The 23,984-nt window shown below is 31.7% G+C and overlaps 3 protein-coding genes across 4 annotated transcripts; 1 reads left to right on the top strand and 2 right to left on the bottom strand.

Annotated features, from left to right (window-relative positions):
• The first annotated feature begins 5,108 nt into the window (after window positions 1-5,108).
• Window positions 5,109-9,103, top strand: LOC108452478 (hexokinase-1-like). The gene is made up of 9 exons (XM_017750272.2): window positions 5,109-5,498; window positions 5,867-6,017; window positions 6,106-6,288; window positions 6,521-6,595; window positions 6,761-6,898; window positions 7,074-7,172; window positions 7,248-7,378; window positions 8,336-8,417; window positions 8,595-9,103. The coding sequence occupies exons 1-9, from the start codon at window positions 5,227-5,229 to the stop codon at window positions 8,940-8,942; spliced, it is 1,479 nt and encodes a 492-aa protein (XP_017605761.1). The 5' UTR covers window positions 5,109-5,226; the 3' UTR covers window positions 8,943-9,103.
• An 839-nt stretch (window positions 9,104-9,942) lies between these two features.
• On the bottom strand, window positions 9,943-10,691 carry LOC108452587 (transcription repressor OFP17-like). The gene has a single exon (XM_017750385.2). It carries the CDS (start codon window positions 10,678-10,680, stop codon window positions 10,102-10,104), a length of 579 nt encoding a protein of 192 aa, XP_017605874.1. The 5' UTR covers window positions 10,681-10,691; the 3' UTR covers window positions 9,943-10,101.
• An 8,712-nt stretch (window positions 10,692-19,403) lies between these two features.
• LOC108453506 (auxin-responsive protein IAA18-like) lies at window positions 19,404-22,979 on the bottom strand. Of its 2 annotated transcripts, none has more exons than XM_017751637.2 (6): window positions 22,066-22,979; window positions 21,312-21,949; window positions 20,547-20,821; window positions 20,080-20,227; window positions 19,707-19,771; window positions 19,404-19,616 (listed from the first exon to the last, which is right to left on the bottom strand). In XM_017751637.2, exons 2-6 carry the CDS (start codon window positions 21,860-21,862, stop codon window positions 19,561-19,563), a joined length of 1,095 nt encoding a protein of 364 aa, XP_017607126.1. In that variant the 5' UTR covers window positions 21,863-21,949; window positions 22,066-22,979; the 3' UTR covers window positions 19,404-19,560. The 2 variants fall into 2 exon arrangements, with proteins under 2 accessions (XP_017607126.1, XP_017607127.1); XM_017751638.2 differs by having other exon boundaries at window positions 22,071-22,979.
• Between the last annotated feature and the right edge of the window lie 1,005 nt (window positions 22,980-23,984).

Below are 23,984 nucleotides of genomic sequence, written 5' to 3'. Positions count from 1 at the left end.
ATTAATGTATTAGTTATAAAAAAGAATCAATAAATAATATATTGGATATAATTCTCTTAGAACAAACTTTAAGAAATTATTCAATTAAATTTAAATTTTTATATTTGTTAAGTTCACCTTAATTAACATATTTGTTTTATATTCAATTTAAAACCATTTCAAATTTTTTTTAAAAAAAAAAAGTTTACCCACACTTAGGATTAAATGGGAGAAAATGAGAGAGGGATGGGCATTGAAGATTTTGAAAATTTGCTTTTGTGACAGTGAGGCCAATAAATAAGAGAGAGATTATATCACATATGTGTCTAGTTAAAAACCTTTTTAATCTTATCATTTAATTTCGCATCATTCTTTGGGATACAAATTAACTGTTTACTTATAATTTAGGGTGATGAATTTGGGTACAAAAGGGTGAAATTTGGAATGAGTTCTAAATCTAAAGCTTATTTATGTTGCCAGTTTATTTTGGGTATTAGATATTAATAACTGATATTTAATTTTTTTTTTATTCCCAATATCTTGAAAGCATGTTTTATTTAATACAATAAACGTGAAGAATATAGCAAAATTGTGATAGTGTTTTAGCTCTTTTCAAATAACTTGGCTTCAATTTTTAAAATTTGAGTGGATAGGGTTAGGGATAGGGTAAACAATAAGAAATGCTAATCCTTTAAAATTTGAAAAAGTGAAGAGTAATTGGAGCAAGATCACATGAACTCATAATGAAATGAAATTTTCCTTTTTGATTGGGATAAGTGGGACTGACAAATAATAATTTGCTGAAGGTTTTGTCTTGTTTCGCTGACCATCTAAGTATTCAGCTGAATTCTCACCATATGTGCATTAATAAAATGGTATGTGCATTTAATTGCCCATATTGTCAAGTCCCTTTTCTTTTTATTACAAAAAGTTTGATTCAATATTGAGGTAAAAAAAAATTTATATTAGTTTACTAGATATTGCAGTTTAAAGAAATATAGGGGCTGAGTTGTAGGTTTAAGGTTGACTGGTTGTGAGTTGTTTTTGGAGCACCCTTTTTTAACTTTGTGTTAAAATTATTCACCCTTTTAAACAACATCCTTGCTTTCTTAAAACAATAGGGTTCCTCAACCCCTATCCTACTGAATGCGGTAAAAGTGAAAATTATTTGACGAATTTTATTACCACTTCAATAAACAATTTGTTCATCTTTTCCAAATTTAAGGCAAAAGGATGAACCCTTTGCATTTGCATTGATTTTGGGCAACAAATTTTGGGGCTACTTTTATATATATATATATATATATATAGTTGTTGAAGAGTACAAGCAACAGAAACAATTACCATAGTAAAGTTTGGCAACCTATGCAATAAATGGTCCACCTCCTATCTACATGTATTATTATTTAATATAATTAAAGTTATTCATTATCTAATATCTACCGCTCGCACTTAGGAACGATTGAATCAATAAAACGAATATTAAAATTGAGACATAAAACTCCCAAAAATTATCACATGAAATAGCAAAATAAAACATAATAAGCTAATTAAAGACACGCACACCCCAAGTGAGACCACAACCATAGGCTAATACAAGAGTTCATTTGATAGAATTTTGATGAATTTTAAACGCTTAGTTAAAATTTAAAATTATCTAATTTATTATTTTTCATATTTATCTCGCAATAGTCTTCATTGACAAGTTCTCCAACAACTTAAAAAACTTTAAAATATAAAGATAAGTACTCAATCCTTATCCGAATGAACTCATAGTTTCATCAAGAAGATCGACTAAAGAGTTAGAGAGTCGTATCCAAACAATAACACTGGTTTGTCAAATATGCCATCATTTTATGGACCATAACCAGCTAATAACGACCGGCCCAAAATCTTCCAGCAAAAATTTATTTTCATTCTAACAAAACATTGAACAAGCAACAACCAAACACCTAATAATTACAGTGACGGAAAATTTAAGAACCCATTGAAAAATTTGTCCAAATCCAATTTTCGACTAGAAAACCTAAATTTTGACGAGTTTTTTTTTTTTAACCTCAATTTCAATTTCAATTTCATTCTCACCCCAGTTTAAAATATATGTATTATTTAAAATAATAATAATTTTATCTGTTCTTTTTGATATACTTTACATGAAATAATTAATGTTGGATAAACTTCGATAATGAAAAAACTCAAATAAAGCATGAAATCTAAATCCGAAGAAGAAATTGAGTAGAAAAAAATGGTAAAAGGATTGAAAAAAAAATCAAACAATTAAAATGTGCATTACAAGAGAAGAATGAATCTTGGAGAGGGAGGGAGTATAAAAAAATTAAAAAAAATTAATTAAAGAAAATTTATTTTGTAAATTGTCTATGGATATTTTTAGATTCTACAAGCAAATTAAAGATGCTACATATGTCTTATAGGGTGTACCAGAAAATTAAAAAGGAAAAAAAAAAAAAGCTCATCAAATCTGGATTTTTTCGTTAAGAATTGGGTTTAGATGAGTTTTTCAATAGTTTTTGAATTTTTCTTTACTGAAATTCTTGGGTGAACAACAAAAGAGATGAATATGTTTATAATCTAAAAACAACTTAAGGAAATAATATTTAACTTTCTTTTGAAACTTTTTAGTTAAAAATTACCATAGTTTAGAAAATGATTGGCTAGCGATTATTTTTAACACTTGAAGTAATTTGGGTAACAAAATATAGTTTAGGTATCACTTTGAGTAATATAATATAGTTCAAATACCACTTGTGACAAAAGAAAATTTAGATACTAACCTGAAAAAACGAGTATTATTTAAATACCAATTTTTGACTTAAGTCGTTATTGTGATATTTTTCTATGTTACATATAAATATATTGTGTTTGAAATTGTCATTTTGGTTGATACTATTTAATAAATCTGAAATTTGTAAGCAGTTTTTTTAATATTAGAATCGTATTTAAGATATTATATATACATATATATTAGTAGAAACTTTCAATTAATATAATTTTTGTCTTTTATTTTGACAACAATAATTACGTTGGTAAAATATATTTTTGGGTTCATTTTGATCCCTCAACTTGAAAAATATAAAAGTTTGATAATGTGACTATGATATTATGCCACATCATCACTTGAAAATTAAAAAGATTTATACATTTTTTTTAGAATGTCATAGTCAATGTTTTAATAATCTGATGGATGGTTAAATAGACTAGACCACTGGTTGAATAGGGAACCAATTCGATTGGTTCAATCGCGAGACTAACAATAATTAAAATTTTAACAAAATTAAAAAATAATTTTTTTATTAAACCAATTCAACTTGTTCAATTGTCGGTTTTTGTCTTAAATTTTTTTTTTACCAATTTCAAGTAATTTCTGAGTTAATTGGTTCAACCCATTTTTTCGGATTATTATATCGATCAGTTCTCAATTCGTTCAATTCGGTCTTGTTCTCGTAACACCGGTCACGTCATCAAGTTTTGACAAAATCCATGTTCAGAGACCACCATGAATCTAGTTGTCAAATTTAAACACTTAAGTAGATAAAAGAAAATATAAGTATCAAAGTGGATCTAATTATCAAGTTTAGTGGTCAAAAATTATATTATTCCTTCCTTTTCTTTGCTTCTCTCCTTTAAGACTATCTCTATTTCCGATTCTTTCCTAACCAAACTTCTAAATCATTATTTAAGTTCCATTGCTTTTTCAAAAGTCTCCCCCATCAACTAATGACAAAAACATTATGTTATAAACATGAAAGTTTAACTTAGATCACCTATCTCTCAGGAGAATTTGTTACATGAAGTTTTCGTAACACTTAGCAATGATCCCGTCTAACTATCTTAACCCATGTCAACATTATTTTCAACATCAGTCAAACTAGTCCCACAATTCAGAATCTCTCAAGTTAGTGATCCAGCACTTGTAAGCCTCCTCCTCCACGTATCACTCTGATTCGCACATGAAAAGACGGTGAAGAGAATCAAAATCCCCTAACCTATCAACTTATTTCATCTCAGCTATATCCTCGTACTTCTCTCACATACCCCTTTCCTTTTCCATTCTCATGATAATTTGGAGAAAGATTTAAGGGGAATTTAAGGTTTGTTGATAATTTTAACAATAATTCATTAATCGATATATTACTATCAATCTAAATCAAAACAACACCAAAAATATTATGAGTTTTCTCAGAATGCTCGAATTGTTCATCTGTATTTTGTTTCTATTATTTAGATTGAAAATTTTCAACCTTATCATCATTTTAACCAAAATGATCCAACTTTTTATTTTAAAGTTTAATGGTGGTGAAGGAATTAAAGAAACGCTTATTTATATAATTTTAAAAAGTGAAAATGATTTTGTCATGTAAATATTTTTAAATTATAAAGGAAGAAATAATTACAAAATATAAGATTCACATAAATTTATAATAAAAGGGTGATGTTGTATTAATCATAGAGTACAGTCACTTGTCGAAAAATTAAAGTTTTCTAAGAAAATGTGTATCTTCTAATGTATAATATATACTGTTTTCAATATAAGATTTTTCTAATAAAATTCTAATTATTTACTATAAATACATCAAATACAAATCTAAAATTATATTTATAATAGTGAAAAAAATGCATGAGGATTGGAAAGAAACTAGGTATGACAAACAATGAGTGTCTGACAGGGAAGTAGAATGGAGAATGTTAGAAGGCCAGAGGGAGGGTTTCATCAACCATGTTCCTATCTGCTAGAAACAAGCAAAAGCACGTTCAGTTTCACCACAACCCAACATGTTGAAGGATGATGGGGACTAAACAACCTTGATGATGTTTCTCAGATATTGAGTTGTTTTCAAAACGTGTTCTGATATTTAAATCAGTGGATGAAAGAATGGATTTTAACTTGAAAATCTTTGCTTAATCGGTCTTGATTCAAACCAACAGATGCAGAGTGAGTTCTTTACGTTAAAATAAACAAAGTACTAAAGCAAAGTCATATGATTACAATTTAGTCCGTCATATAGATGACATTACTAACTGTATAAAAAAATATGATTAAACGTAAACATTAAAACAGACCAAAAGATTATAAATGATGATTGATATCCATTTCCCAATATTTTGGCCTCTGAAAGAGTCTCTCTCTCACTCTCTCAAAGCCAAAGCAAAATCCTTTTGGCAGGATCTTTTATTTTTCCCTTTTTAAATTATAAAAAAAAAACACTTTCTTTTCCCTGCGGTGAGAAAATGGGAAAGGTGGCAATTGGAGTAGCGGTGGTGTGTGGGATAGCAGTGGCAGCGGCCGCAGCGGTGGTGGTTCATCGGAAAACGAAGAAGTCAGGAAGGTGGGTGAAAGCAATGGAGATACTGAAAGAGTTTGAAGAAAAGTGTGGGACCCCGATTCCGAAGCTGAAACAGGTGGCTGACGCCATGATTGTGGAGATGCATGCTGGCCTTGCCTCTGAAGGTGGCAGCAAACTCAAGATGCTCATCAGCTATGTTGACCATTTGCCTACTGGGTATTTCCTTTCCTTTCCTTTTTGCTTTTACGTTTAATTATGCATTCACTTGATCTGTTTTGTAACTCTTGTTTGGATTTTATCACCAAAGATCAATGCTTATTCATATATTGCTAATATATGCATCTACGTAAAAGTGCCTGAAATTTTTTATGATTGGAATCAGTTATTATGGGGTGATATGTTGTTTAAGATTGATTACGTCGTTGGATCACGTTCATGGTTTCTACATATTTGCACATCTAAAAAAGCTATGCTCCACTCCGGAGACTCTTCTCAACATGGTTGGATTGGATGAATGACATGTTAATGTACTTTTTGCATAATTTTCTGAGATATTAGTTGATTAAATTTGAGTATAATATTAGGAGGGAGAAGGGATTATTTTATGCATTGGACCTTGGTGGAACTAACTTCCGCATGCTACGAGTGCAATTGGGAGGGAAAGGTAGAGGTATTGTCAATCAACAGTTTGAGGAGGTGACAATTCCTCCGAGTTTGATGACAGGGAGTTCTGATGTAAGTGCTTCTGCTTTTCAAGGAACAACCGGAACCTGGTTGAGGCATAATAAGTTGTCCAATTTCTGACTGGTGGTGTTGATTTCAGGCATTGTTTGACAATATTGCAGCAGAACTTGCAAAATTTGTAGCTCAAGAAGGCTCAGATTTTAAACAAAGTCCTGGTAGGCAGAGGGAGCTTGGTTTTACCTTCTCATTCCCTGTGATGCAATCCTCCATTGCTTCTGGAACGCTTCTTAGGTGGACAAAAGGCTTCTCTATAGATGACATGGTCACTACTCTTTCCCTCAGATTCTCTTTTCATACTTATTGTTGTCCATTATTTTGTCTCCTACGAGTTGTGTTAACCAGGGCAGTAATTCAATCTTCAACTGTACCACTTGAACAAACATTACTGCCTTTTGGGTTTTTTACATATAATTGATTAATGCAACTTATCATTGCATTTTCTTTCTATCCTCATCTTATATCTTTTTACTGCTCTTGGTTGCTGAATGCAACAGGTTGGCCAAGATGTGGTAGCAGAATTGGCCAAAGCCATGGAAAGACAGGGCATTGACATGCGTATTGCAGCTTTGGTAAGTTTATGTTATACTTTTTTTTTTCAATTGTTATAGGACCTTATATACTTTAATTTGAGCTGTGAACTTGATATATATATATATATATAAAGAATAAATATGTTGCTTTTCATTACTGTTTCTTTTCCCCATAGTGTCTTATGGCAACCATTTTGATACCAGGTCAACGACACTGTTGGAACACTAGCTGGGGGTAGGTATAACAACAAGATCCTTGGTACTGGATCAAATGCAGCATATGTGGAGCGTGCGCATGCCATACCAAAATGGCATGGTCTACTTCCCAAATCAGGAGAGATGGTTAGCTGTGTTTTCTTTATACATATATAATATAACTCTCCTATAGCTTTGAGACTGCTATTTCTTTCTTGATGTCACAATTAATATCAATGAGGATATCCATCTAAGTTTGAAACAAAACTGTTTAATTAGCCGTAGGATGGATACTGAAATGGCTGTTGATATTTGGCTGAAGGTTATCAATATGGAGTGGGGTAACTTTAGGTCTTCGCATCTTCCATTACCAGATTATGACCATGCACTAGATACTGAGAGTTTAAATCCTGGTGAACAGGTAAAGTGCACAACTTCTTTGCTTTCGGGGTCCTTTAGCTTTTAACATAATTTGTATACTTTTAATTTATCCCAGATTTATGAGAAGGTAATAGCTGGTATGTATTTGGGAGAAATTGTCCGCAGAGTTTTGTGTAGGATGACTGAGGAAGCTGCATTTTTTGGTGACACTGTTCCACCAAAACTTAAAGAGCCATTTATATTGGGGTAATTTCCTCTTGCTATTTACTGATCTGTTCCTTTTCAAAATTTTCTTTTCTTGGGTATTTGTTTTCCATATGCACATGGTTTTCCTTTACTATTTTCGCAATGAGAAAATGGGTATCATATATTTTGTTTGTTCTGCAAAGAAAGGTCATTCTATAGGAACTTATTGTGGGTGAATAATTTGAACAACTTGGAAGTGAATGAAGAACCAGTAGCTTAGGTTTGAGTCAGTATATACGAGGTTTTGCGCATATCATCAAATGAAGGTGTATTCCTTTGTAAGAGCCGAAATAACTTTTTTCTGATTCTGTGCTTATTTATTTGAATTCATATATTTCCCAAAATACATTTGGTTTTTATGACACCAAATAATGTATCAAGTTAACTGCTGCTGCTAAAGTATCCAATGCACACCTGGTTAGACAGGTTATCATATGTGGATGGTATTGTCAGAAAGTTGTCTTTCTGCCAGAAGTCCAACTGAGATATTGTGACTGAGAAAAAGAGAATTAAGTAGCTTCGAAAAGACGTGCCCATTCAATAATGTTATTTAGGTTGTACAAAACTATGGCTAATCCCCGCCAAATATTTACAAGGTCGACCTGTCAAACTCTTTTGTTGGATGCAAAAGGGGAGCACAAATTTAGAATTGCTAATCCCGGCCGTCTCTTTTACCCCTCAGTGGCATATCTGATTTCCCTTTACACTGTCAAATAGAAAATAATTGCAAATGAATGTGATTTTCGTTCTACTTGCATAAATAGGTGTGCTTTTTGAAGTGGTAAAGAGATGTTTTCATGCAGTGGCCTTCGATTAGAGGTCAATGAAGGAGGCATATTCACTTCTTGCTGCTATATTTCAGAAATTTTATCAGATAGATTTTGCCTTTTCTATACTGAAAGATGGGCCCATCAAAGTCCTGCACAATGGTAATATTTGAGCTTGGGTAACATGTAGGACACCTATCATGTCAGCAATGCATCAGGACACTTCCCCTGACCTCAAAGTGGTAGCCAGTAATTTGAAAGATATTCTTGAGGTATATTTTAACCTTTGTGAAAATTCTCCAGATGTTATTGTTGATCAGCAAAACTTGGATATTTGGCATTTTGTTCTTTGTTTTTGTCCTTCATATCATGTAGTCCTTGTCTGGTAATCTGATTCTTTTCGTGGACTCGGGTTCCGAAACTTGTTTATATCATTTTTTGTATTCCAGATATCAAATACCTCCCTGAAGATGAGAAAGGTAATTGTTGAGCTCTGCAACATTGTTGCCACACGTGGGGCACGTCTTTCGGCTGCCGGGGTACTAGGGATTCTGAAGAAAATGGGGAGAGACACAATCAAGGGAGGGGAGAAACAAAAAACAGTGATAGCTATGGATGGTGGACTGTACGAGCACTATACGGAATACCGCGAGTGCTTGGAGAACACCCTAAATGAATTGGTCGGAGAAGAGGTATCTCGAACCATTGAAATTGAGCATTCAAATGATGGTTCTGGCATTGGAGCTGCTCTTCTTGCTGCTTCCCATTCGCAGTATCTTGAAATGGATGAGTCCTGAGAGCAGTAAGAAGCCGGTTCTGCCATTCTTTTGATGTTGTTTGTGAGAAATCTTGGCAGTTCTATCCACATTCCTTTTCCCGTTTTAACCTGGGTGATTAGCCATTTTATTCATTTCTCATTTACTTGAGGGCATTAAATAATTGCTTGCAGTTACAGAGGATGAGATGAGGCAGATTAAATGTATAAATGCAGGACCTGGAAGCATGAACTTTCCACTTCGGCCTGTGCCTTCATTCCATTCACCATTTTTTTTTTGTTTCTTCTGATTTTCAGTACTCACAAGTGCTTACTGTTTACTGTTTAGGCATGAAAATAATTGCTTTTGGAACTTTAATCATGGAAGCATATTTGTTTCCTATATACTTGAGTGGTAATAAATCTTGCCCAATCTCAAATATTGAAATAGTGGTTTGAAAACCTTAAACTTTTTTTTTTTTTGATAAAGTAGGGATTCAAACTCAAATTATTCTTAAAAGTGAATATTCAATCAATAGATAAGGTTCCATATAAAAATAAAAATACCAAAGGAAAAAAGTCTTGTATCAGTGTTTCCTTCTAGCCTGAATATATAGTTATGAAAAACAAATGAAAAAATAGTATGAACAAGAATGAAATTAATATATAGTTGTGAATACAACACTTAATAAGGTTGATTTGACCTCAAAAAAATCTGGAAAAGAGCCTGCAATTGGAGAAATGACGCCTCGATTGCTCCCTTAATCTAGTTTATGGAAGCCCTTTGCAAAAATCTGGTTAGAACTTTGAGCAGTTCTTTTAAAAAAGAACAGAAATCTTTTTTCTTTTTTTTTTCCTTTTCTGGGATTGCTGGCAGGCTGGTATAAGGAGCTTCGGTGTGATCTATATGTAAAACAACATCTTCCTAGTACAATGTTTTTTATTCTGATATGATAACTCATGTTTGTATGTCCAACATTTCGTAGTCTATTTCACATTGGGTACTTATTGGTAATATATATTATCAAATCTAGCTCTGCGGGTTCTCTGAAAACAACAGGATCGACTTAGCCAAAAAATTTACAAATGTGCTTTCAACACTATATGTATTTTCTTTGTTATCGTGGTTTACATGCTTGTATTACAAGTATAAGCAATGAAAAGTAATGATGGAGCTTGTTTAACAAAAGAAATTCCAGGGACTAGGGTGTATTGGCATTTTCATCATCGTAGTCGTCATTGCCGGCGAACAAGTCCGTGCAAAGCTCCCCATAGAATCGAGAAACTAAATCTATAAAGACAGGGCATGTCAAGTTCTTCCAACAATATAGGAGCTCTTCCACATCCACCAAATCGCTCACTTTCCCTTCTTCCACAATCATCTCTACTAAATAATTCTCGAAACTCCTACATGCATCTTCCACATCTGAGGGTTCCCTTTTCCTTGAACCACGTCCAACCTTCATATAGTTAGCAGGTATCAGTGGCGACGAGAACAGCAGCCTATCCCTATTGCACCCTGCTGCTGCCTCTGAAATGCTTCGAAGCTCTGCCACTTTATCCATCTTTCGCGACAGTCTTAGACACCGAAATGTAGATCGTAAAACAGAAGTAGGACTTTTTTTTGGAGCTTTTCTGGGTTGAGCATGAGGTGAACGGGTTCTAAGTCTAAGTCTAAGGGCTCGTATAAATACTGGCCTTTTGAGCTTGAAGCTGAAGATTGGGACAAGTTTTCTGAATGGGTTGAGAAGCTTGGATTTGAAGGGAATTAATGCTTTCATTATCGATTATAATGATTGATATGAGCAAATAGAGTGCTTAATTTTGAAGGAACCCAGTGGGGGATGGGATATGGAATCTTGTAATTAGTAATTAGGAATTAGGTTTGAGAAGACAACTTCATGGGGGATGACAATAGTTTGGTATAACATACAAGAGATGGAGATTGTTGGCAAAGGATGTTTGTTATTTGAGGTGAGATTGGTGCAATGATGCTGTGGCTGTTGCGGTTGCACTTGTTTGTTGGGCAGCTTTTTATTGTATTGCATTGCATGTATGGTGTGGTGGGGGTCACGTTTTGTGTTGTTTTAAAATCAAAGTGGAACTCCATCAACTAATTATTTATTTTATGCGGCCTATCAGTATTCAGGGGAGATCCCCACCAGTTGGTTTTTTGTGTGTGTGATTGTTGATTAAGCAAATTCCAATGCCTCTAATTTGATTTTGTGGTTGGTATTCTGATGGTGTTAATGTACTTAACGTGCTTGGAAGGTGGGCCTGGTTTACAGTATTTAAGTTGTGATTGGAATTGAATGATATTCAATATCTTGTCCATTGGACAGGAAGGATTTAGGGGCTTGATTTAGTCTAAAAATGCATATTATAAGGACAAAGCTTCAACGACTAGTGTCACCTGGTTGGCAGAATTCTCGCTTCTGCAATTTTTGTTCATCTGGTTACAGTTCTACGCTATGTTTACTTTTATGTAATAAATATGGCCTCCGTTTATTTTTTTAAAAAGTAGCTTACACAAATGAAGCACGTTTGATTGGTAGTTTTAAAATTGTATTTGGAAGATTTAAAATAAAAATATATAATAAATGCAAACATATTTTTCAACAATTATTAAATATCAAATCTCTTACTTTCATTTAAATTTTTACAACTATTGTATAAGAAAATTATACAAATATAATTTTTATTAAATAAAAAAGAATTTATTTTTATTTTATTTTCATTATTCTATTGCCAGAAAACACATATCATATGTGGTTTATATTTCATTATTAAAAATATTTTTATTTATCAAATATTTTTAATTTAAAAATAAAAATTTCAAAATAAAAGAATATTTTAGAAAATTGAAGGAAGCCTTATCATTGCATCTATACTAATATAATTTATCTGATTGAGTTTAGTGTCATTAATAAGTCAAAAATAAAAATAAAAATAATTAAGTTAAAATGAAAATTATAATTTCATTGTATTAACAATTTCTTACGTATCTAAATTCTAAATAATTAGTATTAGTAGTAAATTATGACATATCCACGATATGCGTAAAAAAAACATAATTATTAATGCTAATTTATTTTATAAAACAATGATTAGTGTTACTTAATTGAGTTGATATTTAGTTGACTAATTATACAATTAAAAGTATTCAAATGATTGGTTCAGTTAGTATCCGAGTTTAACTATCATTAATTGAATTTGTAAAACATCTAATTGTTTTTAAATAATTTCAATTAATTGACCTAAATAATTTCAATTAATTTGAGCGGATAATCAAATTAACCTAAATTTTTACTTTTTTTTTTTGCTGTTTTTCAGTTTTATTTTATTTTACAAATAATTTTAATTTTTATAATACTTTTTAAGCCCAATATATATAAATCCATTAATTTTTATATTTTAGGCTTGTATAATATATTGGACTTATCTAATAGTTTATAATATATTATTAATTTTTATTATTCGTTAATTACCCGATTCCAAACTAAACTAATTGATAATTGAAATTTAAAAAGAATTTTAATTGACCTCGATCAAATTAGATTCAGTAGCCAACCGATTAATCGAACTAAAACTGAAAAATACACACCCATAGACACCATCTGAGTTAAAGGCTTAATATATAACTAGATTATGTCATACCACACTATGTTCATTGATGTCTAAACTACACATAGCAACATATCTTGGAGATTGATTTGGATTTGAATTGAAGCAACCAACTTCATAGGTTTGGTGGATCAGATTGTATCAAGAGAAACTTGGAAGTATATCATAAAGATTCAAGACTTATTCTGAACTATTTTAAGATATTCTTTATGCATATTATCCTACTTATTTCGAGAGAAGATTAATTGTAATTGATATAATATGATAGCAAGTCTCAATTACTTGTATATTGTAGAGACTTGTATAGGTAGTGTATTGAATTAAGAGTACTAAATCTTGATCATTGAGGAAAGTTTTTTGAATGCATTGATTGAAATAATCAAGTGTGTGACTTAGTTAATGTCTTAAGTTTTGAAAACTTAGAAGGAAATTGTCTAGATCTTGGATACAAAAGTGAGAAGTCTAAAATGGTAAGTGCTAGGGCTTGAAAAAACTTATTTTATGAGGTTTTAAGATAGTAGATATTTTATCTAAGCAAGACCTTGAAAATATAAGGAAATTGAACTGCATAAACATATCGAGCGTTGATTGTATTTCTTCGGTAATCAATCTGATGCATGCAACAATTAAAACTACTCTTAACACTGCTTTTGACACTACTTATTTTCAGCTTCCAAATATTGATTTTGACTCAACAATAATAACACATAAATTTGTTGATAGATTCAAAAATTTTATTTATTCATAAAAATAATACTACGGTCTAAATATGTTTGAGGAAAGAGAAAGATGTTAAAGATAGTATAGAATTTAATTCTGTAATTAAGATATAGGCTAAAATCTCAAACTTGAAGTCTAATCTAATACATATATAGGAGTGTTTGTACAAAACATCCGTCCCAAAAATAAGTTTTCATATAATATGTAATTTAAAACATAGAAGGAAAAAATATATTTATACAAAATATTATAATTTATTAAGAATATATTATCTATATATATATTTTAAAACTTCAAAAAGAATATATATTAGTTTAAATTTCTAAAAAATATAATATCAACGATTATGTATTTAAAAATACTAGTGAAATGGAAGTAAAATTTTGAAATATATTTCAAAGTGAAACTTAAATAATTATATATGTTTTGATTTAACATAAGAACATGAAAAATAGTTTTGGTATGGAAAAATATTACAAAACGAAATGTCATGTTGAAAAGGATAGAAGCTTGACATATTCATTATGTTTTTGAACTACCCACAGCCTTATCCCAAATATATTTTGAGTGGAGGTGTGCTTATGTAAGTTTTAATATATTTATTTTTGTTGTTTATATTATATTTTAATAAAATTTCCATGTCATGCAATGATAGTATATGTAAAATTTGCAGCGTACTCTTTTCCTATGTTTATGTCTAAAGGGTAATGAATAGCAAGTTGAATGAAGGTGAAAGGTTTCCCTGTCATCCCCACTCACCATAATGGAGGTTTGAAAATGTGTATATATATACATACTGTGCTACTACTGGTCCAAGTCTACAGGCGAATGCCATGACTATCAACTCAACCAAATAGTAGCCTTACTACCACCCACCTTTTTCCATTATTAACTCGAAGCCAGCCAAGAAGCAATTGAATTATGGGTTTGCTTGATTTCTTTTAAACCACTCTTCCAAATACCCAAAAATATTTATCTGGGTTAAAAAGAAAACAACGCTTTTATAAGTGGGTGTACAAATATAAATGGACGACCATCTTTTTCTCGACTTAAACTCAACTTGTGATCTTTTTTTAAACCCTTTAAGAATCTGTTTATGACCAACAATATCACATTTTTTTAATTATATATATTGCTTAATAAACATTAAAATGTTACTTTGGCCGTTTAGCATACTAGGAATACTAATCTAACCTTCTTTGTTCTTCTAATAACAATAATTAAGTCTCAATTAGAATATCAATGTCGAAGTTGTGTTTCGCCTGAATTAAAATTAAAGTGAAATTAGCCTAATAATTTTCTAAAATCTCACCATTTACGTTATAAGTCTTTCTTTTCATGATACAAGAGCTGAAAAACAAAATGCGATGCATTGTATATATTAGCACAAACAGTATGAGAATATTAGATTACGCGACACAATAAGATTACATTACAAAAGGGTAGTAAAATAAAACAAAACATGAATGACATATGATAAACATACAAAAAAAAAAAAAAAACCAATGTGTCATGTAACATTTTTAAAATTATTTTTTAAAATTAATATTTTATGTAGCGTCAATAAACTGATATATTTTTTTTAAAATTAATTCATTTATTTTAATTTTAGATGATATGTCATTTTTTTAATTCACTAATTGGGGTGTTCAAATTTCGGTTAAAACTAAATTAATCGACTGAACCGATATAATTCGATTAATCAGTTGGTTAATCGATCTAGTTTAGTTGGAGGTCGGTTAATGATTTTTTAAAGTTCGATTTTCTGTTAATTCAATTCGAAATCGAGTAATTAATCAAATTAATCGAACTTGATAATTAATAATACAAATTATATGTAGTTTTAATTCAGTTAATTCGATCAAATGAACATTATCAATTTATTTATTTTATATGTTTTATGCTAGTTTTAACAAAAATAAAAATAAAAACATATAAATTTTGGTTAATTCGGTTGTCCGGCCGAATTAACCAAAATATTTGTTTCGGTGAATTTTTTTTGAAAAATTTTGATTCGGTTAATGGTTAAAAAATTCGGTTGATTCAATTAATATTAATTCGATTCAACTAACCGTTTGAATACCTCCACTCACCAATAATGAGTTAGGGCTAGTTCTGCATTGCTTTTCAAAAGCACTTCTGGCTCCAAAAGCACTTCTGGAAAAAAAGCTGTGCAGAACAATCTGCTTTTGGCTAAAATTTTTAGCTTTTCAGAAGTGCTTTTGAAAAGCACTCCTGAAAAGGAGAAGCTAAAATTTTTAGCTTTTCCTCTCCCAAAAACACTTTTAGTGCTTAATTATTTTTTCACCCCTCAAATAAATATTATTTAAATGCATATTTGTTACTTGATAATAATATGTCTAAAATAGACATTTTATTTTTCAAAAGTACTTTTTGACAGCAATGCTAAACACTCAAATTTTAAATCAAACTTTTCAAAAGCACTTCTCAAAAACACTTTTTCACAGCACTTTTTAAAAGCACTTTTCAAAAGTATTGCCAAACTAACCCTTAAAATATTTACTTGGATCAAAATTTATATATTTATAGAATATTTTAAATACAAAATATATATATATATCCTTTGCTAGATAAAAGTGTATAAAGGAGAAGAGAGAAAGTGGAGTATAAAAGGAGCATATAGCTTTGATGCCTTTCTTTTTGGATGGCAACTGATGAAAATATTCTGTCTCCAAATTCCTGCCGGCGTAGGCGACTTGGCGCGCGGCACCGAGGCCGGGTTCAGTGGAGCATAGCCATACGGTGAAATACAGCGTATGTCTAGTTGTTTTTTAATACTATACAGTTTACATACATGGCACACAGGGTGAAGCCAGGCAGAACCACAAAAGCTGTATAATAATCTCTATTTTTGTTCCTAGTTTCATCTCCTGGTTTATTATTACAGTAAATTGAATTTTATTTGGATTAGTTTTCTCTGTAATTTGGTATTTTTAGTTTCTTCTTTGCCTCTTTTGATCTTAGACAATATTTGGTGGTGCTTATGCCTGTTACAAGTTCTGATTTATGGTTTATTTTCTCAATTAACCAATTGGATTATTTAATTTATAGTCTTAAAAGTTTTTCTCTTGTTCCCAAATAATATGGTTGTTTGAATTGGATTAAGATCAATCAGTCAACCTAGAGATATTAGTTTAGAGATTTGTAAGCCGATACAATTCGATTGAATTAGATTTTTAATTTTTTATACAAATTTAATTCTGAAAATCATGTTAAATAAGCTTAAAGATAAACACATGTAATTTTGATATCAATGTTATCTTCAAATTTTGAATATACTTAGTGAATTTTATTATTTTAAATTAAAATAATTATTCATATTAGACTTTTCAAGAGTTTAATTGTTGAGTATTGAAGCAAAATAAGACATACTCAAATTATTTTTCATACGAGTCAAATAAGCTTTTGGCCATCTTGAATCGAGTAGAAATAAGAGTAAATTTTAAAGTTTAAAGTTCAGTAAAAAAGTTGTTCGTCACTCCAGTCCACTGAATAAGAACAGGTAATTATATATGTGGGTAAACTATCTCAATAATCATAAATATTTTCTATTTTGGTTATTTAAAAAAAAATTAATTCGATCATTCGTTAAATCCCTTTTTTTTTTGCCATCTACTCATCAATGTCCACTGCCCAACCTCAAATCACCATTTTCATTACCTATCTTTATTAACAAGTTGAACTACCAATCCCCCCTTCCTCATCACCAACCCTCTAATCACCATTTGCATAAGCTCTTACCTAAGGTGTAAGCACCTATATTATCCCCTGTGAAATCTATCAAACCTAAAAACACTATAACAATTCCCTTAACACCAGCAACCATAAACACATCAACACACCCAATAACTAAAAAGAAAAGGAAGGGGTTTCAAATCTAGCAAACCCAAAACCCGCAAGAAGCAATGCAAAAATGTCATAAGAAAAAAAAATCAAAAAGTGAGAAAAAGAAAGATGAGAGAAAATGGAACCCCAAGTTCACGATGACCATTTGGATCAACGGCCTAAAGCAGGAGAAGTCATCGAATGATCATGGTAACGATGATGAAAATTGGCAATTGTGGGTAAGGAGAAGAAAAGAGAAGGAAAATAGGGAGAAAGAAGAGTTCCACGTTACTCATTGACAAGACAATGCTCGTCACTAATTTGCCATAGGTCCACGTACTCTTTAGAAATTTTGAAATTTAATTTCTGCATTTTTATTTTTTTGGATTCAATCCCTATACTTTTTAGTTTTCAACATTTAGGTCCATTTGTTAATATTGTTAAATTTTTTATTAAATTTTTGATATGACATTTTGAAATTTAAAAATAAAAATCACTTGATAACAATGCAATTAAAAAATAATGAACTTGAATTTAACAAAATAATTGTAACAATGTTAACAGATGAGCTTAAATTTTAAAATTTAAAAATTAAAGAGATTAAATTCCTAAAAGAAAAATTATAGGGACTAAATTTCCAATTTACTAAGATTCCAGGGACTTATGGTAAATTTTAACAAAAATATTATTATTTAAATCAAATTCAGTTGGGGTTAGAACTTGCAGAAACAGACTGGAGGTGGGTCAAGTGTATCGGGCCAGTTGGGGCAGGAATTATAGTTATGTGGGAGTTATTGGACAAATCATTCTCTTTTAAGGGACATTATTAATCATCTCAAAGCTAATAGATGATTTGGGTCTGATTTGGTGTGGGGTTTTAAGTATTAACCCCCATGCGATATGCGTCTATCAGTTTCGTTGTCAACATACAACGATTTTACTAAAAACTAATACGTAATGAGTTTCACGTTATTATTATTATTATTATTTGCCCATTGACTTTCACGTTAACTGGAAAAAAAAACCCCTATCAAACAAGGTATATGGTTGTTGTAAATCAAAATATTTTAAATATGAAATTCTCAACCTATTAAAATATACATTAAGTGTCAAATATTGTGATAACGTACATTATACTTTTAAGAAAAATATGTAAATTTAAATCTTAAAAATAATATTATTGAAAAGATAACGATACATTCCAAATATAAATCATAAAATAGAAATGAAAAATATAAATGCTATCCTCCAAATATGCATTTTGCAGTTGTTAGAGATACACGTGTGTTTTTTTTCTATTACAATAAAACCCGCCATGACAATGCAAATTGGTCGGGGTTAGTTGAATGATTTGCTGAACAAACAAAGGAAAAAATATAAACAGAAATTAGTATTTTATGCATAGAAAAAGGAATTAAGAATAACAGAGTCGTACAAGTATTTGACAAATATATTAGTAACAATAGTTGGATATATATTTTTGGTCATAAAAGAGCAATAGTTGGATTTAATCCGTATAGAAAATTGAGAAACAAAGTCTGATGGCTAAGTTTACAAGTTAAAAGACATGTCCGCCCGTTGTTGGGTCAAACATGCACACGTGTCAAGGACTGACCAAACTATGGAACTGGACGGGCAAAGGCAAAGCGCCGCGATAAGTGCCGACAACTACGCACGTGTGTTTGACACTTTCCTACATTCCCACACGTGACACGTCTCTAAATGGAATTAAATTAGATTAGATTAGATTAGATTAGATTAGATTAGAAAGTCTTGTTTTTGGGCCCAAAGTTAGGCAGCTCCCAATGATAAACCACCCTTAACAATCCTCCCCCAAACTTTTTTCCATTTTTTCCTTTAAACATTTACTTTTGTCCCCAAAGTTCATTGAGCTTGACCTAGAAAAAACAAAACCAAGACCTATTGACAAGTGTTAAACTGGTTTGGCTCTTTGATGGATCAATGATCAAAAATCATGCCTTAATGGGACCAAAAGTGATGGAATGTGCTTCGGTGTCAGTCCTTTTGAACAAGAAAAGGTAATATCTATTGCTAACACAACATTACTTTACATGCCATAAGATTGCAGATTCAAAAAGATTCAGCAAATTAGAGACTGATTATAAACTTAAAAAAGGCAAAGTTCCATCTACTTTCTCCTTTAATCCATTTTGAAATGAGTACTTAAATTGAGCTGCAATGGTTATGGACTCAAGAAAAAAGCGACAAGTATATCAACTCCATGGTAACCCATCATTTTTAAAGGCGTTGATAGGTGCTTAATGTTAATACCAAGTAAAAAAGCAGCAAAGGATAATACCAAATGGCATTCATGTAGGAAAAGAAAGAAAACGAAGTCAAAAATTACATACGAACCTACTTATATATACAGTAAGTGCGTCAGGTTTAAAGGCAAAACAGGGAACAAAATGTCAAAACATGAACATAATTCAAATTTCAATGCCTCATCTTCAAACTTTGGTGGAGACAGAGTCAAGCCGGTACTTCCCTCGTTTACTGCTTCCAACTGTAAAAAACAAGAACCGCCAATTTTGTTACTAAAAGCAAGAACCGATAATCATTGTTAGTTTTTACTTCATAATAAGCCGACACTCACGGCTAAGGGCAGACAGTTCCGAGCTCTTCAACACGCGCAGCCTCTCCACTGTGGACACAAACATGCTGCAAATCCAAATTCAGACTCCGGATGTTACGATTTCGTTCATGTTTATAGTACAACATATATGCATACATTAAGAAAGTATATGACCAACATTGAAGAAAAGCAGGATACTGGTTAAAATATTAGGAACCCAATGCTTTTTTTTTTTTTTTGGGGGGTGGGGGAGGGGGCCTAGACGACAAAAGATGGTGTATAATAAAATGGTACTCTGCTATGTGCTTTGGTCACTAATTTTGGGAATATAAAATGGTATTATATAATATATGAATCTGAAATTGGATGAGATCCACAGTGACAAGATGCTTACTGCCACGGGACATCCCCAACAAGCATCCTGTCTCCTTCGTTATCCTCGTAAACCAATGTATATTCCCCACTTCCATCTAATAAGCCCGTGATCGCTTTCTCCTCCTCCTGCTTCTTCACTATTCCACCAGCGGAGGAATCTCTTTGAGCTACAAGGATCCATGCAAAAGACAAACAGATGACATTCACCGTATTAAATAAAATAAGCCAAGAGTTTTTAATCACAATTGGAACAAGCGCCAGTCCAAATTTTGCACTTAAAACATCATATTCTCCCACATGCCACTTCATCACCTAAACAGTTTTAAGCTAACAGTGATGGCGAATTGATTGGTCTTGTGGTGTGTAACCAGAATTTTCAAATACACTGAACAATTAGCCTAATTTGATGGCTGATTGACATGACTATCCAATCACAAAATAGCTAACACATGGTTTTTAGCTTGTAATATTTCATTGAAAATTTACCAGCAAGAAGGCCTCTGAAGAGTTCATCAACAGCTGTCGAGAGTTTTTCATAGCTGTCATAGGCTTTGAGATCGACTTTCCTGCCTATGGGAACTCCATCCATGTTGATTTTCACAAATTTCGCACTCGGCTCTGCAGCTTTTTTTTCATTACCAACCTTGTGAGGGAGCACACTTGGTGATGATTCAGAAGCTAGTTTCGATGAACTGCTGTTTGCCATATTTTTCCTAAAAGAACGAATTGGAGGCCAACCCACAACTGGCCCAGGAGCAGTTCTGTTTTCCATTATCATAATAACCATAGAAATACCATCAATTCAATGCTAAATAATAATAGAGAATAACAAGTACAAAAGGGTTCAAATAATACGCAATTATAAGAGATGTGATCAATATAATAGTAACATTTGATAGGAAAATGTAACATGACAGACAAAATTAGCAAAACTTGTGCATTTAAAGAGAAAGATGATGGATACGCATTTACTACCAGAAAAGGCTTAGAGCCATCATGAATGAGCAGATCAATAGCAATAAATGAGGTTAAAAACAAACAAATTTTGAAAACATCTGAAGCTGATGGTTAAAATTGAAATAACTAACAAAGCATGCATGGACCACACAACATCAAGTAAGGTAATCTTGTGACTTGTCAGTGATTATCCTCTGTCAAGAAGATTTTTTAAAATTAAAAAAATAGAAGATATATTAAAGAGATGCAAACAGACAGAAAGAGAGAGAGAGATGTAATAAAAAGCTGGACTACCTTTTCTGAGAAGTGTTGGGAGGCACAGCTGTATTTGCAGTAGGTGAAAATGATTTTTTCTCTGCATTCTGAATGTCTACCACTTTAGTGCAACAGGGCTGTGACTGTTCCTTTGCTATAACAGGCAAGCACTGTTGGGGTGTTGATGGGAACTGAAGAAATGGAGGGTTTGTCAGCTGCTGATGGTTAGGGTGGTGGTTTTTGGTCCATGAAGGGGACAAAACTGAGCCAATCGGGTGGTGCTGCTGCTGGTCCTCTGGAGATGGAAGCTTATGCGCCTGTTTTCCGTTACTCTTCTTCATTGAAGAGAGGTAGCCAAGTGAGATTAAAGGTTCATCTCTGTCTCTGTTGTCGTTTTTGCCGGTAGCCTTGATGGACCAGTTATCTTCTTCATCACCCGGGGGACCAAGCCTCAGTTCCAGCTTCTTCTCTTCTGATGCTACATGGCTTCTCTCCTCTTTCCTCTTGGGATATTGCCACTCTCTTTCTTGAGGGATCAAATCAAGAAGTTGAGGACATGTTTCCCCATTATTTGAGCAACCTTTCTCCATCTCCTAAACAGGATGGAAGATATATCCAGTAACTCAAAATGATCACCTTTTTTTTCCCTCTATCTTGGAAGACCAAGAACCAGCAAACTGAACAAAAAAACATCCAAGAGTTAGAAGCTTAAATATAAAACAACACATACAAACTACAAAAAATGTTAAGAAAATAGCTATTAAGTAATGAAAATCCAAAGATAGAAACTTGCCTTACAATTTAAACTGAGTTGCTCGTCCGAAGTTGAAAACAATAAAGACCGACTTCATGAAATCTACATAACTTGCCTTTCGCAATGAAAATGAAGACCTTGGCTAACAACGGAAGAACTGTCCAGCTTAGAAACCTTAAAGCAAACACCTTTGCAACTGGAAAAGCCAGAGCAAAAACACAAATTATAAATATAAAAGAGCACCCTCTTTTAATAGAGAAAACCCCAGCAAGAGAAAAGAAAGCCCCAAAAGAAGAGTGTATTTTAACAGCTCAGAGTGCAAGGATAGATAGAGAGAAGGGTGGATTCTTATCTTTAGCTTTTCCTTTGTTTCTATTATGGCACGCTTAAGTGGGTTGGTTCTTGGCTGTCTCTTTCTCACTGCTTTATAGGACTCGAAAATAGGAAGGTGAATTTTATAGGTGTGGAGAAGAACAAGATGGGGGAAGGGAGCGTAAAAAGAGATAATAAAACCAGAAGAGATTCCCTTTTACTGAAGACCCCCAAACATGGAACAGGAAAACATGAATTAGAACAACACCTCACGCAACCACATCCCTCCACCACCCTGCTACTTCAACATCACTTTTGAAAAATTGTGCCACCCCACCCCATTTACTTAAATAACCCCCTCCCTCCTCACAAAACGTTAGCTTGTTCACCTCAGGAAGCAAAAGCAGAGCAAAACAAAAGAAAACAAAACTAAGCAAAGCGTGCTGTTGCTGACCTCCTCAAAGATAACACTTTTTTATTTCTTTCCTTTCTCTTTTGTCTCTCTAAGTTTAGCCAAGTTTTTTTTTTTTTTAACACTTGCAAAAAACTACTTTAAAAAACACAATTTTTTTTAAAAAAAAAATTATGTAAGCCAATTTGGTGTTTAAATTAACTTCATTTTCTTACTTTGAACCTCAATCTAGTTGCGAAACATTTACTTTTTATGGTTTCTTTGGAGGACTGAGTAGAGGGCACTTCTAATCATAGTTTTATTTAGATAACAAAGACAAATGACATGCCCTTTTCTTGTCCTGCAAAATATTAAAATAGTAATATAGAGATGCAAAATAAATTACACTTAATTAACGGAAAATAGTAGCTGACGCCAAATATCAGTCTTTAATTTTAATCTCAACTTCTTTTATATATTTATATATATATATATATATATATTAAGATTTAGAGTTAAAAGATATAAAATTTTGATCTTAAAATTAAAATTTTCAAATTCAAGATTGTAGATGCATAAGTTTGAGGATTGAGGATTAAATAAGATCAAATTTATAAAAAAATGTTTAAATTATATTAATAATGTTTTTAAATTTATGAATTAAAAATAATAAGCTAACAGTGTTTCGTCATTTCCTAAGGATTAATGGACTGTTAACATAATAATTCCCTTAATTAAAATATAATGTTAATTAAGTTAAGATATAATCAAAATGATAATTAAGTTAACTTCAAAAGAAATATTAATCAAGTTTAATTGATTAAAAGGGCTCAATTAAACACACTGAGTTGCTTTTGAGGACCCAAGAAAATGATGGATGGGATGTCATCACTGATCTGATTTGTTTATTTTTTTAAATTATTATCATAATTAATTTATTTTATATTTTAATCACTTATATTATTATATTTTAACGCAGTCTCTTCTTTGCTTTTGCTACTTCCATTTCCTCACGTAAAAATCAATATTTATATAACATTCAAGCTTAAATGTAAAATTTCTACTCCATTATATGCTTTTTCACTTAGATAAAGTTGAAAGTATTTATAAAATTATAATTATACGTTATTTTTATTTTTATTTATTAGAAAAATGACAAATTTGAAAGATTTTTTTAATGTAAAAGTGATATCTATAATGTAAGTCCGTAATGCTGGTTTTGAAAATATAGATTTATTTACTTTTTATAAAAGGA

Source organism: Gossypium arboreum, chromosome 5, assembly GCF_025698485.1.
Source record: "Gossypium arboreum isolate Shixiya-1 chromosome 5, ASM2569848v2, whole genome shotgun sequence".
NCBI lineage: Eukaryota > Viridiplantae > Streptophyta > Magnoliopsida > Malvales > Malvaceae > Gossypium > Gossypium arboreum.
Note: the sequence above shows the minus strand (reverse complement) of the source record. Positions and strands in the feature narration are given on the sequence as shown.